This window comes from Neofelis nebulosa, chromosome X (genome assembly GCF_028018385.1).
Source record: "Neofelis nebulosa isolate mNeoNeb1 chromosome X, mNeoNeb1.pri, whole genome shotgun sequence".
NCBI classification, from domain to species: domain Eukaryota; kingdom Metazoa; phylum Chordata; class Mammalia; order Carnivora; family Felidae; genus Neofelis; species Neofelis nebulosa.
Genome location: NC_080800.1, coordinates 8,279,926 through 8,295,071, shown reverse-complemented (window position 1 = coordinate 8,295,071; position 15,146 = coordinate 8,279,926). Strand labels below are relative to the sequence as shown.

The window sequence follows — 15,146 nt, the reverse complement described above, 5'->3', positions numbered from 1 at the left end:
AATTTTTCACTTTATCTACTGTTCTAACTACTGTATGAACATCTGGGTTGTTTTTTTTTTTAATGTTTTGAGATTGTATAAATTCTCTCTAAAAGGGAAAACAGTCCTCATCTGCCTGCAGAATGGTCAACTTTGCACGTGTAAATGAGCAGTTCCCACCTTATTCAAGAGTAGCCATTTATAATAAGTTCCCTGAAGTGACACGAAATGTTACGCGCAATTCAGCACAAACATATGGATGATTTTTAAACCATTTTATTGTTTGCTAATGGTACTGATTTTTAGTTACAGCTTTTACTAAGCGAAGTGATGGCAGGCGAAACTCGTTTTCTTGTGTCATTCTGAAAGCATCTGAAGTGTTTCCTTCAGTTCTCTTCCCATTTTCTGACCTCTTAATCCTGAAAAATAACAACAAAAGGAAGAATCAAAATAATTTACAAATATTCCTAGCGAGTATCACTTACATCACATGTGTGGCTTCAGTTCTGCCGAAGCAATGTATAACCATTTAAGTTGAATTCTGTAGTATTCAAAGTTTCTTTGTTATCTCCTTGTCATTAGGTGGGAGGTATCCAGAATGGACGACCTTGCCTTCAGGACACCTACAGCTATTATTTAATAAAAAAATAACAGTAGCTACCCTTTACTGAATTCTTCCTGCACGCCAGCCAGGCTCTGAGCTCATCACTTGATTTTATTTTCTGTAAAACAACCCTAAGAAGCTATCAATATTTATACTCCGATTTTACACAGGAGTTTTAAAGAGTTCAGACTACCTGCCCAAAGTCACCTTTCCATAAATAGCTCTGCCAAGATGCAAACACATTATAAAGTTCATGGCTTTAATCATTAATAAAGAGATAAATAAATGCATTTTCTATACAGAGGGAACATTACCTTAGGCTAGTAATCAACTATGGGCACCAAATTATTTGGGATACAGTTTCAAATATTCTGTCCCATACTCGCCATAGATATGCTCATAATTGTGAAGACACATATGTCAGATAGTATAACTTTTTGTTGGGAAACTGTGGTAGTTGTACTTGGACAGAGGCTTGAAATATCTGAGTTAGTCACTTTCTCTTATTTTCAAAAAGGGAAAACACCCATGAATTTGAAGTAACTTGTACAATACTGTTTCCTCTTTGGAAGCAGAGCCAGAACTGGAACCTGGGTATGCTAGCTCCCCATCCAGGTCATTTCCATCTCACGCCTCGCTGCTTCTCAGGAGAAAATCCTCAGTAGCATTTATAACATGGAATCACATTTGCATGCATACATGCAGTAGAATTATATAATCTCATATACACAGAATAAGGGTTTGGGAATAGGGATATGAGTCACTTATTTTATTGGCTATTTCCCACTCATTTGGAAGAGTTTTCTGTAATGCAATTAATTTTGTGCTTAATTGTGAAAACTTCTTGCTAAAAGATTAACCTATAGAACCCAGCCCTGAAAAGGAATCTGATAGACTATCTAGCTTCCTCTGAGTTAGATTAAAAAAACCGCTCTAGATGGGTAATCTTCCTTTAAAGAGATTCAAAGGGTCCTCAGAGAGATTTCCCACCCACCTTTTGTAGCCTGTTCAATTATTTGCATCCTCCCCACTCTCAAAACTTCCCCCCCACCTTTTTTTATCTTCAGTGCAAATCTAGCCTATTCTTGCTAGTTAAACCCTTGAAATATAAGAAAAACTGATATTCCCTTATACTGCTATCCTTAAAATTAATGGGTTTCAGTAATACATATTCTAGAAGTTCAAAATAATCATAGAACTTAAACCCACCATAAAAACTATGCCTCATAGATAAACTTGTTTATAATATAAAGTTACAACACATGCTCAGACTAATAGAGTCATTGACCTGTAGCTACTGAAACTCCAGATCGTGGTTTGTTTGAGAACTTAGAACTCTGGGGGCCAATTTTGCTTTACCACATTTTCACAGATGTTGTCGTGGCTTCAAGGGATACTCACCACTTCTTCCCGCTTGGTCTTGTCTGTTGCTGGCCAAGCTTCCAGAGGCAGGTCAGGAAGCATGGGGGGCAGGGGCTGTATGGGGAACAGCGGAGGCAGAGGTGGCTGTGGCGGCAGGGGCTGGATGGGGTGCACGGGTGGCTGGGGCTGGATGGGCTGGTGAGGCTGCGGCTGGACGGGCTGGGGCTGGAAGGGCTGCTGGGCAGGCAGAGGGAGGTTTGGCTGGTGGTGTTGGGTTGGAGTCATGGAGTGTTGGCCAGGAACTGGCATCATTGGTTGCTGGGGGACCACGGGCTGCTGAGCTGGCACCATGGGGATGTGGTGATGAGGCTGCAGGGCGTGATTCGGGGGGTTCTGCTGGGACAGCACGGGAATGATTTGGTGGTGCAGCCATCCACCCATGGGTTCGTAACCATAGGAAGGGTACTGGTGAGAAACAAAGAGTCAGGTTTACCATTGGCTCCATTGACTTCCAACTGGAGAAGTAGTCATGTTGTCTTTGTCATTATGACTATGAATATTTATGCATTTTTCCTGTGCAAGAATTTCTAACTGTGTACACAGATATGACCTTCTACAAACTGGATTTTCCATTAGTGTCTGTATGTGGCATAGATATGTTATTTCACTTAAAAGGGAATTGAAACACATGCTTAATATTTTAAGGGAATAAAGAACAAAAAATGTACGTACCGGATGCCTTATCATGTTCTGGTACCACTTCAGAGGAGTGAGCACCTTAAGAAAAAGAGACATTAGAATACATTTGCTTTAGTTTAGTTACATGAAATGCACTCACTGATGCTGCAGTCCTGTCAATATCGATAGCCTGAAAGTGTGAGTTCTACAGATCAAAGAATAGGGTAAACATTTGTCAGGTGCTTCCTATGTGTTATGCACTACATTACATCCATCACACACATCTTTCATGTTTTCTCACATACTCTGAGGCAAGTATCATCACACTCACTTTTACGGACAAGGTCATGGGGAGTTAAAGAAGTTTATGAGCTTGACTGAGGTCACAAAAGTAGTAATTCTGTTCAGTTCCCCAGCTCCTGCTCTTCTTTGCCAGAGCAAAACAAAACAAAAAAATTAATGTGACATAACATGAGTCGTGTCTTTTGTTGATCTGATGTCACAATGCAAAAATAAAGGAGGTGGAAGAACTGTCCCTCATCCTAGAAATGCAGATTTTCTGGTCAAATATATCAACCTCTTAAGGTTTAACAGAAAGTGTTGCCTTAAATTCTTCGTAGTAACACTTTTCCTCGGGTTACATGTGAGTAAACAGATTCACAGATTGTCGTCTGAGCCTACCAAAGAAGTAGGAGTTTCATTCCTTTTTCAACAGTATATACTTGGTTACAGCCTCAGTTCTGGGGACTCCTTCACATAGTAGTAGCACAGCATTTGATATCAATACAACAAACACATTATTGACCTTGCTCAAATTATACTTGACAGAACACCTTTTGTATTGCATAACTATTTTGCTCCTCAACCATACTTTGAAGTGTGGGTATTATACTTATTTCCCTTCTCCAGATGAGGAAACCAAAGTTTTAAAGAGAGAAAATGATTTGCCAAAGGTCACATGATTAGAATGGGGTTGAGGAGAGCCCTCAAACCCGATTTCCAGAAATCTCATGCTTTCCATTGCTCTGCAGAATGTCTCATAGACCACTTGGTCACTGATCATTGATCTTTCAGCAAAGACAAACAAAGGAGACACATAGAGTGTGAACATCTTAGAATTAGGAGTTTCTAGCTGGAAAGGATCTTAAAAAACAGCTGACTCCCCCAACTTTTACAGGCTGAACAGCTTTGCTGTTCACTTTCTGCCCTACCATGCAGCCCCACCCTGAGTGGTAGTTCCTGATGGATAATTTTATAGCCATATAAGGAGGAGAAACTGAGTCAGAGAGGCCAAGTAGGAGTGTGCCGGGGGCAATGCGGGCTTCAGGCAACCCATCAGGGCTTAAACCAGGAAGCTGGTAACGGGAACTGAAAAAGCGGGACTGAGAAACATCTTGAACAAAGAATCAACACACTACTCTTCACAGAGCCCAGGGCATTGTTAAGTCAAACAATGGTCAAAATTAGTAAAGAGAAAAATTACCTCATAGCTGAAGTTGATATAACCAGGGTGCCCAGGATGAGGTGGTAGCTTTTATAGAGGGGAAAGGAGAAGAAAAAGAAAGAGGGAGAGGGAGAGAAGGGGGAAAGAGAGAGAGAGGGAGAGAGAGAGAGGAAGAGATTAAGTCAATATGCAATTGTTCACATTAAGGGAGACTGAAGCTACTTTAAAAAAAATCTACATGGTGCAGAATATATTTGAGGTCTACTTTTAGTCTGAACATGTACGCTGTGTAGGAGAGGAGCCCTCTTATTTTAAAGACGTCCAGAACAACTAAATGACTTTCCCAAGACCCAGAAGCAAAAACCAGACACATTTATCCTCCAGTGATCTTTGACACCCTCCCCCACCCATGTTGTCAACTAATCCTACTCTATCCCATCCACCATTTTATGTCTTAATGCAACTCACTCCGTGTTGGAAAGAGAGATGTGTTTCTCCTACACAATTCTGAAATACCGACGAGAACTGTTTGCCAAACCTTCCCTTATAGATCAGGAGGTGGAGAAGTGCTTAAGTATCCCAGAGATTCCTCACAATTGGTGTGCAAAGCACAGCAACAACAACTAAGGAAACAACTGCCTGTGAGTTATTGATGAACATGAGGAGATGGGGAGGCAAGGTGGAAACATTATAAATCCCATGGAAAGTGAGAGAGTTGATTTCGACTGCTTCTTTTTATTATTCTGTCCCAGTTTTTTATGGAAGAAAAAATGGAAAGTTCAAAATAAAAATCAGCCTGAATAATGATCTAAACCAGGACTGGCTGGCCTGTCAAAAGTGGAGGCCGTGTGACTGATGACTGCATTGTACAATTCTGGTTGCCCCTGGAGTGGGGGAGAGGGAGAGGAGACAGGATCATGCAGAACATCTCCCTCAGACATCGAGCTAATTAAGGCTCTATTAGTTTTAAATGCTTGTATTTTAGAAGGTTTATTTGCTCTCATCTGAGTGTGAACTACTTTTCGTTAGGGAACTGCCTTTCCTGTATTTTCTTGATATAAGTAAGCCCTCAGGGAATAGGGGTGCTGACTTGAGGAGTGGAAATAGGGCTCAATTTGTAATGCAGGGGCCCCTCAGGGGACTAGAAATTGCCACAATGCAGGATTTTAGGAAGGCAGAGCACAGAATCTTGGTCTTGTGGGTGAGAGAGGAAGAGAGGAGGCAGATATGCAAGCTTGGCCGGCTTCTGGTTGTATCAACTGTTCCTTATGCCACCGAAAAGCAGTTGGGTCCTGCTTTGCCTGATCGTGATCTAAGCTCTCTGACCTGCTGTGCTTATGTCTAAAGAGAATGGGTCAGGCGTCCTGGTCCTTGGTACCTTTGAATGTAAAATATATCCACATGCATTGGGCAGAGGTAGGATTCTGGACAACCACACGGAAGCACCCATGTACTTAGCAGGTGCACCCAAAGGGATGCGGCCTCTGACAACAGGGAGAGGGTTCAAGAAAGAAATTCCTAACACAGAAATCTTACCCTCTGAAGGATAATAGCAGTGGAGTTTGGAGGGCAGGAAGAGAGCTGGACACTTGTGAGAGAGTGGGTTTTAGAGAAAACTGGCTTTTTTGTAGTATTTGGCTAAGGCTGATTAAGCATTTTCTCTGGAGGCCTTTCAAGGGTTCCTTCCAAAAGTTTCCTCCATCTAGAGATGGGCGATGATATTTACAAGCTAATTGTTTCCACAGAATCTCCTGAGGTGCTTGTTAAAATGCAGAGTCCTGGGCACCACCCCCACTCCAGCTGTACTGAATCAGAATCTTGGGTGGAGGCATCTGAATATTTTTTTTATAACAAGCTCTTCAAAGTGTTTCTTAAACACAGAGACATTTGAGGACATCTGATCTTGCACTGTCTTGAGCCCTAAAGTTTACCAACTGTGGGGCAGATTTTTATTTCCAAGCTTGTGAAATTGGATATTGACTTATGCAGGGGTGTTTTACTCACGGGCATAGCAAAGGCTGCTCCCAGGAGGCAGGCAAACAAAATCCAGGTCCCCATTTCTTGCTGGCCCTGAAATATAAGTTGACAGCTAAATCTCTTTGCAAATATGGACACAATTAATACTCCATAAAACCCACGTAATCCATATTAGTCTGTCGCTAGTAAAGAGGATGGGACCATTCTTTGTGAGGTTACTTCATTCACATGTGATTTCCAGTTTTCAGCTCATTTCATTGCTTTTGGAATGACGAGAGTGACAAGGATGCTTCTCACTTAGGTTTAGAGAAGAACAAATTGTAGAGATGTCAATCTATCACTACACGATTTGGTTGCTACTCTCCTATACCTGTGTAGCCTGTGGATTCATAGAAGCTAAACGTAGCATATGATTAACGATCGTAAAGAATAGAGTTGGCTCTAAAAGCTAAGGAGATCTTCCAGGTGCACAGTATTGGATACTTTCAGAACCAGGACGCACAAAAAAAGGTTTTTTTGTACGGTGCACCTGAGCATTGCTGCTGTTAAAAACAAAGACTAATTGTCTGCGAAAAGGCCTTAAGGAATTTACCAAAATAGAGTAAGGAAGGAGTGGAGTGAAGTTCCAGGTGTGTCAACCAGTAGGCCTTCAGGCAAGACCCTCAGGTGGCATCTCTGAGCTCCAGATCGGGAACAAAAGATGTGGTTGAATGGAAGGGAGAGGACAGTGCTAATATTGTGCGATCATTCCATGACTTTTGAATGACTTCCGCTTGAAAGAGTCCATGTTTAGTCAATGACATCTTCTTTTTTTGTACCGTAATTATACACTTTATGACCCTTGGGACATGAAGCGGAACAGGCCATCCTAAAATACGCACATTGCTTTGCGGTACAAATTATTGACTATGAAAACTGTCAGAAGCAAGGTCTTGAATTTTGCAAAGAAAGTGAGTCTCCTGTGTAATAATGCCAGCTGTAAAAAGTGCGCTGACGCGTTCTACCTCCTAAATCTGTTTTTTTAAAGTTTGAATTAATGAGGAAAAAAACCCACATTTAGTTGGTGGTTCTATTTGATGTAATTAAACAAGATGGCTTTTAAAGTCGTAGATCACAACCTGTGAAAAATCATTTTTATCTTAATTGGCAAGTAATGAAAATAAATATTTTACTGTGAAATTTGGCCCCCAAAAGTGCTTTGGGATTCTGGAAGTAAAACTTAGTGAAATACAGACAGACACGTTGCTGCATTAGAGAGTAAAATAATCCATCTAAGTAATCAGAGTCTAATTTAATTATGGTCCGGCTGAAGAAGTAACTGAATATGACAGCATAAAATATTAGAAATGCAGAATACGTTTGCATCTTTTCGTACATGAAATGCAGTAAAGGAAATGAATACAACAGAAAGGATACCAAATTATGAATAAAATCCACATACCTTTGAATATGTGTGTTCAGAGGAAGTTTCTGTCTGAAACTCAGGGATGCTTGATCCTTTAGATTTCTTCCAATTGAGAGCTCAATTTATATCATTCACAGCATCTAGAACAACCAATCAGATTTCTGAAGGAAAATGTGTTGAGTATACCTAAAAACCCCTGTATCATGAAGTTTTAAAAACTGTGATCAAATAGAAGGCTGCATGTTGTGATTAGTGCATTTAGAGTCTCTCATTATGGGCAATAATAGGTTTAACTGGCAAAAAATTTCATCGGGTTGTTTGTAAGTCAGCAAATAAGTTGACTGCACATGCTGATATATTCAAAGTTACATTCAAGAAGAGCTATGTCATTGTCTGTTCCCTGGTTCTGGCAAACGTAACATTGTTCTTTACCCAAAAAGCTGGATAGTTGAGTTTCTGTAGTGTAATCAACATGTCCCCTAGGGTTGGTCATCCCTTTCAGATCAGGATAAGTTGATTAAAACCCCCATTCTGGTAAAACCCCAAAGCTCTCCCCAGTATTTCTCTGAGGGATTCTAAGTTCGGGATCCCCACTGCTCTATTTTCTACTTCCATTGAATGCATTTTCTCTGTTGCCTGTGCCCATTCCTCTATCACCACTCCGGTGTCCACTGAAAGAGGGGACGAAGTTACCTCTCCTTGGCCCCATCCTACAACCCACCTGCCCCCCAAGGAACCATGAACTCAAGATGATCACAGTAGCAGACTTTTCCTGATGATCCGAAGGACGAGGCGAGAAACGTCACGCACCAGACTGCACACTTAAGCATTGTGTGTGGGACATTGCTCTGGTGCCCCCCTCCCACATGACAATCTCGCAGGATGATGGTCCTTTGTGCCCACGTCCTTCTGGCCCGATCCCACTTTCTCTTACAAGCAATTCCAAATTCCTCTTTCTTTTTCAGAGCCTCTTGACTTCCCCTTTAGGTGCCATTGTTCCCATGTTCTCAGCAGCCTCTCCTTTGCCTAAACAACAAAAACCGAAGCCCTTCTGCCTCTGAGAGGATCTATGATCTAGCTATTAATTTCATATGTCTTTTACCCTTCTACCTTAGTAAAGCACATGGATTTTTGTCTTTTACTCTAGGATCCGATCAGTTAAAAAGCAAATCTGTAACTGGTGATAAGAGGTAGCTGATGAGTTGTCTATCAACATTAGATCAGTAAAGGAAATGCTGAGTATATACCCAGACACCATTGGCAGTATAGCCAGATCTCTTTTACTACTTTAGTCATATTTTTAAAGTTTGTACATGTGCGTATGTTTTTACAAACATGCTCCGCATTGGCTGAATTAAATTCAAGGAGAAAATACCCATGAAAGGCAATGTAGTACTATTAAGAACTAGAGCTTAGACTTACGTGGGTACTGACCCCAGCTTCACCAAGGGTTGAGGGACCACTGACAAGAGGTTTAGCCCATTCGAGCCTCAGTTTCCTCATCAGTGAAATGGGGATAATTATAGAATCTACCTACAAGGGTTAGTTGAAAACTAAATGAGAAGCATCTCTGGGGGAAATGGAAAGTTATCATCCTCCCCAACCCCATCACTTGGCGTGCAATAAATGTTTAAAACGTGCTAATAAATAAGATTCTAAGTTGATCTTTACAGATCAATTAGTAGGGAATGAATAACCACGGTGAAGAAAGGTAGCTCTTTCAATCAGGGTTTCAATCAGGGAGAGAGACAGAGGGAGAGACAGAGAGAGATTGCAAAGAAGGAAGTGGAAGATTGTAACAGGTGAAAGGTATGAATGAAAGTCAATATAGAATATAGTCCTGAAAGCCATTTGTGTCCAGGTTTGCATTTACTTGTGAATATGTTTACTGATGAATTCTATACGAGGATTGGCATCCGCTTACTTAGAAGAGGAAGAGGTTGGGGGCGGGGGGTTGTGCAGCAAGGTGGTAAGGGAAAGGAGGAGGGAGAGGAAGGGTAATGTAGAATCACATCATGTTCTTTTTCAATCTTTTTTTTTCTAGTTTATTTAATTACGTATATTGGTGTCTGAAAGGATTCAGGACATGTTTTTCCTGCAAATTTGTGGTTAATCTCTATTAATAGGGTCATTGGTGAGCTATTAGTGGTCTCGTAGTTTTACCAAGTTTATCTCATTCCTTTCTGTCATATTTCAAAAATGAGGGACTCATATTTGTTGACAAGGATCAACAGAAAGATCCCCCATTGTGGCATTAATTTCTCTGGTCCACTGCATAGTGAGTTATAGCCAATTCACTATGGACAGTTGTTCAGGCTCTGATGGCAAATACAATAGAAATTATGTGGTTCTTTCTGTTTATTTTCTCCCACTGCACATTCTGAGTCATAGGGTATTAAAATATGGATCTCTCTGCTTGAAATTTCTTCCACTAATTTAGGTCCCACAAATGCAGTTTAAAAGTTAATGTTTGGGGGAAAAAACAAAATTTCAATTAAAATTTTTTCTATAAGCAATTATTTCAATAAGTTGAGTTTGTCAAAAAAGAAAACAGAATTTACTAGATTGACTGCTTATTTTGTTATGTAGAGGCTATAACATTTCCAAAGCAGTTGTGTTCTTGTTTTCCTTGCACTTTGATATCAAATATTGTCTTCTCTTTTAAAAAAAATCACTATTTTAAACAATGGATCATAAGCATAAAATATTTTTCTCTATGGCATCATCTGTGGAACAGCTATAACAAGATGACTCCAGAATGTGTCTTCATTCACTTATTCATTCATTCCAGCTTTCCTCCAAAATGATGAGTGAATATACACCCTTATGGATTATAGGTTCTCATTCCTTTTTTAATTTTTTAAATGTTTATTTATTTTTGAGAGACAGAGAGACAGACTGCGAGTTGGGGGGCAGGCAGAGAGAGAGGGAGACACAGAATCTGAAGCAGACTCCAGGCTCTGAGCCGTCAGCACAGAGCCCGATGCGGGGCTCGAACTCACGAACTGTGAGCTCATGACCTGAGCCAAAGTCGGATATTTCACTGACTGAGCCACCCAGGCTCCCCTATAGGTTCTCATTCTTGCTTAGTGGAAAGGAGGAACATCCAAGAAAGGGTTATACAAAAATCACATTTGGGACATCTTCTGGTCCAGAAGCAGCTGCCCTAAATCCTTCCTGAGACCTGTAGGATTAAGCAGGGCCACAAAACAGGCAACTCATGTGGAAGGACCTCAGGCTGGGAGGCCGTCTACTCTTTTTGGCGCAAATCAAAACCCAGATTATTTCTGCCTGCCACTGGTCAGAGATGGGAAAGCACGCGTTAATCCCAGGCAGTAAGAATCTGACGCGCCACTATTATGTCTCCTCATTTTGGCCCAACTGAATATGTTTAATGAAGAAAGACCATGGTAGTCAAGAGCTCCAGCAGTCTTGAGCTCTGAGAGGAAGCATATTTTAAATGTCTTCACCTCCTGCAATGTCTGGCTAAATCGTATGCACTCAACAACAACAACAACAACAACAGCTTTTATAGTTATTCTTTCCCTTGACTTACAACTCATCACATTTTGCTCTTTCCATGTTGCTTATGCTAACGACTTCTCCCCTTCTAACTTGCTGCTCCTAATTCATAGTGTGCTGGGAAAATCTTATGTCCGAGCTTGTTAGAACTCTGTGTGGACTGCAAGTAAAGAGATGCTCTGAGTGGTGTTGGCTCCGGAGGCTCACGTGTGAGAAAAGCTCAAGCATTTCAGTCTTGTGGTGTTGACTTTTGGCTGCTGGGAGGATGTTTTGTTTTGTTTGGGGGTTTTAATGAACTTCCTGGGTTTTAGTGGGCATTGAGGTATGTGGGTGCTCTTTGGAGAAGTCGGGTAATAGGAGATCCAGAAGCCTTTTTTAATCTATCTGAGCTCAACTCTTAAATCTTCTTTTAAAGCAGGTCCCAGATTGTCCAATATTCTGGAATAATTTCACGAGTGAGTATTCTGAAGTAACTGGAGCCAAAGTCGACTTTTAAACGTTTCTTCTATTGATATTCACTTGTGAGAAAATATTGCTCTTTAGGCTGGTTTTTTTGCTGGAGTGTAGTCGTACCTTCTTCAGAACTCAGGTACACCACCACTAAGTGATTCCAGTGGACACAGTGACTTCCCTTTGCAACCCTGGGAAGTCAGATATTGTGTCTTATACTTCCCTGGGAGTTCTTTGTTACCTAGAAAAGTCTCTTTTACAAGCTAGGTGCTAGATGGATGTGTTGATCAATTGAAGAAAGTGTAGAGTTCTTCATGACATTATGAAAATATAAAAAAAAAAGTACTTAATCTACGTGGATTCTCCATAGACAAAGAAGCCAAGATTGCTTTTTTTTTTAAATTTTATTTTCAAGTAATCTCTACACCCAACATGAGCTCGAACTCATGACCCTAAGATCAAGAGTTGCGTACTCTACTAACTGAGCCAGCCAGGTGCCCTTGATTTCTTGATTCATTGATTTTGATGGGCCTTTTAAACAGCTAAGATGGATAACTCAGCATTGCTGTCAATGCTTCCTATAGACTTTCCAGCAAATGGACTTTAATAAGAACTTAAAAAGGGAGATACCGTAAAAGGCTTAGAATCCGTTATCCTAGCCTCCTTATTATATTTGGCTGTGATCTGTTAGTTCAAACTGGAATACACTATAAGCAAATATACTATGATAGATCCGCTTGATCTTTTCTTACTTGTCACTGAGTTTGTTTGCTTAATATAATAAAGTCATTACTCTTATTATTATCTTAAGCTTCTAGAATGACTTCAGCCCAAGGAGCAATTTGAAAAGAATAACAACAAAATACCCTCTCTGGCTCACATTCATATACTTTATTGATTGCAACCCATTAGTACCTATTCCAGAATGCCCTGGAATTCGCTGTGTTTTTTTGCCTGGTTGTTTGAAGCTATGAAAAAAAAAGAGGGATCTTCTACTGGCTAACAGCATTTAATAAGTGTGTAGACTTGGGACAGGGAGCATAAGATAAGCAATAACAGAGGTAAGGAACCAGAAAGCAAAAGGGCACAAGTAGGAAGAGAGAAATGGGGGCAGTTGGTTAGGTGTCTGACTCTTGATTTCTGCTCAGGTCATGGTCTCACTGTTCGAGCCCCATGTCAGCATCCGTGCTGACAGCCCAGAGCCTGCTTGGGATTCTCTTTCCCTCTCTCTCTCTCTCTCTCTCTCTCTCTCTCTCTCTATCCCTCCCCTTCCGCTCGCTCACTCTCAAAATAAATGAATAAACTTAAAAAAATTTAAGAAGAGGGAAATGCATTGGGGTGGGTAATTCAGAGTGGTGATCAAAGTTGGTGACAGGCTTAGCAAGCCACAGGTGTCCTGAAAAGAAAAGGTGAAACTTATAAATGAAGCAGTAGGAAATAAAACAGCTACACAGGAAAGGGACATGGCCCTTGGTCACAAGCTCTGAACATAACTCTCAAAGGCCAAAATTATGATATGACTTCAGCAGCCACTATCAAGCACTCAGTATATGCCTAATGCAGTTATCGGCCTTGGAGTACAAATGTGAATAGGACAGTGGTCCAGTTCTCAAACTACTCACGGCCTCTGGAATTCTCCAGAGAATTCTGGGAGTGGGTGTTGGAACGAACCATCCGTCTTGGCTTCAGGAAACTAACACATTCTGTGCTTGCGTGTCCGAGGATGAGAAAGGGGTGACGGGGGAGCAGAGGGAGAGTAGTGACACCAAAAGGCACGTGGGGGGCTATGGTAAAAGTGGGCTATCTAGAGTATTCCAGTAGTTCTTTGGCTGGATTGGGAAGGGGCATATTAATTGTAATAAGACCACTTCAGTCTTTCAGCCTGTAGTCCTACACTTTCTGCTTTCGCGGTGATTGTGTATTCACTGATACACACACTGAGTCATCGGGGGAAGAGTTAATTATAGGCAGTGCCTGCTGTTTTCACGATGAACTAACATTGAGAACAAAATGTCTACCAACAGGGGGCTGCTCAAATCAACGATGGTACATGTAATAGTCAAAGGGAGGGTGTTAGTCTGTATTTGTTGACATAGAAAAATGTTTGGGACATGTAGTTAAGTGAAAAAAATATTCAGAGTTCGCTTTCTCTAAAACAATTCTTTCTCCTCCTCTTCCTTCTTTTCCCTCCCTCCCTCCCTCCCTCCCTCCCTTCCTTTTTCTCCATTTGAGGAGATCGTCACCAAAATATTAACAATGCTTATCTAAGAGTCTCATTTCTGAAAGTCTCTGGGAAGCCAAGATTTTATTTTATTTATTCTAAATAATCCATGAGTAGAAAGAATGCAGGGGAGACACAAGAGGTTTGGGGTATAATTTCTCATTTGTGTTCAGTAAGAGTGATGAGTGACAGGGCTCTGTTTCCCATAGGCCCTGGGTTTATATAATATTCATTCCCGGAGGGAAAAAACAAAAAGCCGAACATAAACTCAAAGACAAAAACATGACTTTTTAAAGCGACAGGGCCCCTTTTAGATTAGTAGTAGAAAATATCCTAATAATGCAAGGATGCACCGAAAGGGCTCATACCGCTTGTAATTTGAAAGATATGTAAACATTTGCTAAATATCTGGTGGGTTATAATTAACTGGTAACTGTCGGGAGCGAAAACATTACATCTGTGTTAACAGAGATAACACGGTAACGTAAAAACAAGCATTTTGATTTCTGCCTATTGGGCAAAGTACACCAGAGTAAGTTGCATTTACCTACCGGGGTTCAGCATACGCAAGCACAGACTGGTGTTTTCTGAACGAAAGCAACATGCGATGGTGGAGAGAACTTTTCTTTGGGAGGACAGCCTAGCTCAAAATTGTGGCTGGGTCACTGGCCCGTGACACCTGACCTCAGCCAGTGTTCCTGACTCTTTGGCACACTTACCTTACTGCCCGGAAAATGGGACGCCATCAGTAAGGGAAAGCTAATGATGTCATTCACTATACATTCACCCCTTCATAAACATGATTTCCAATATTAACAGTGGCAATTTCAGTAATTGCTTAACGGGAGAAAGGAGCAAATTTTTTTAAATTATTTTTTTTAATGTTTATTTATTTTTGAGAGAGACAGAGACAGAATGCGAGTGGGTTAGGGGCAGAGAGAGAGGGAGACACAGAATCCGAAGCAGGCTCCAGGCTCCGAGCTGTCAGCACAGAGCCCGATCGGTGCAGGGCTCGAACCCATGACCTGAGCCAAAGTCAGACTTTCAGCCGACTGAGCCACCCAGGCAGCCCAGAAAGGAGCAAATTTAATGCAGCATAGGAAATAAGTCACCGCCTAAAAGGTTGGAAATGATCGTTCTCACATATGTGCTCTGCAGAGTTTCCCCTATTGTTCTTGGACAGAACGTTCTTATATTGTTACACTTTAGTGGCATACTTTTCTTAAGGAACTCTTAAGAACTTTTCTTAAGGAACTCTTAAGGAACTGCCCACAGGGATATAAATACAAAATGTCAGAATATGATTTTTATGCGATCTGCCCATTCTACAGGAAACAAGAGATAGGTGGTGGGACCTAAGTATCAGCGATGTGTTGTCACTCCTGGTAACCACTCAAGTTATTGTTTTAGCTCCTGGCCCCTCGAACACGGACAGAGCCCTGAGCAGCTGTCCAGCAAGCATCTTCTTCCTCACATCCCTAACTTATGTTAAGATCCAGTGATA

At 41.1% G+C, this 15,146-nt stretch overlaps 2 protein-coding genes across 10 annotated transcripts in view; one reads left to right on the top strand and one right to left on the bottom strand.

Annotated features, from left to right (window-relative positions):
• ARHGAP6 (Rho GTPase activating protein 6) overlaps positions 1-15,146 on the top strand; it is a 454,675-nt gene that overhangs the window by 334,316 nt on the left and 105,213 nt on the right. The gene's annotated exons all lie outside the window — the stretch shown is intronic.
• On the bottom strand, positions 240-14,293 carry AMELX (amelogenin X-linked). Of its 4 annotated transcripts, none has more exons than XM_058713359.1 (7): positions 14,194-14,293; positions 7,486-7,589; positions 6,072-6,137; positions 4,107-4,154; positions 2,678-2,722; positions 1,985-2,410; positions 240-398 (listed from the first exon to the last, which is right to left on the bottom strand). In XM_058713359.1, exons 3-7 carry the CDS (start codon positions 6,123-6,125, stop codon positions 393-395), a joined length of 579 nt encoding a protein of 192 aa, XP_058569342.1. In that variant the 5' UTR covers positions 6,126-6,137; positions 7,486-7,589; positions 14,194-14,293; the 3' UTR covers positions 240-392. The 4 variants fall into 4 exon arrangements, with proteins under 4 accessions (XP_058569342.1, XP_058569343.1, XP_058569344.1 ...); XM_058713360.1 differs by lacking the exon at positions 14,194-14,293 and adding an exon at positions 11,663-11,741; XM_058713361.1 differs by lacking the exon at positions 14,194-14,293 and adding an exon at positions 11,545-11,654.

Excerpts from the sequence above, each read along its gene's own strand:
- AMELX (XM_058713359.1), bottom strand. The coding sequence starts at position 6,125 with ATGGGGACCTGGATTTTGTTTGCCTGCCTCCTGGGAGCAGCCTTTGCT. Across the intron at positions 2,723-4,106 it reads ATATCAACTTCAGCTATGAG|GTGCTCACTCCTCTGAAGTG; the intron begins GTAATTTTTCTC and ends CTTTTTCTTAAG. Across the intron at positions 2,411-2,677 it reads AGAACATGATAAGGCATCCG|TACCCTTCCTATGGTTACGA; the intron begins GTACGTACATTT and ends GTTTCTCACCAG.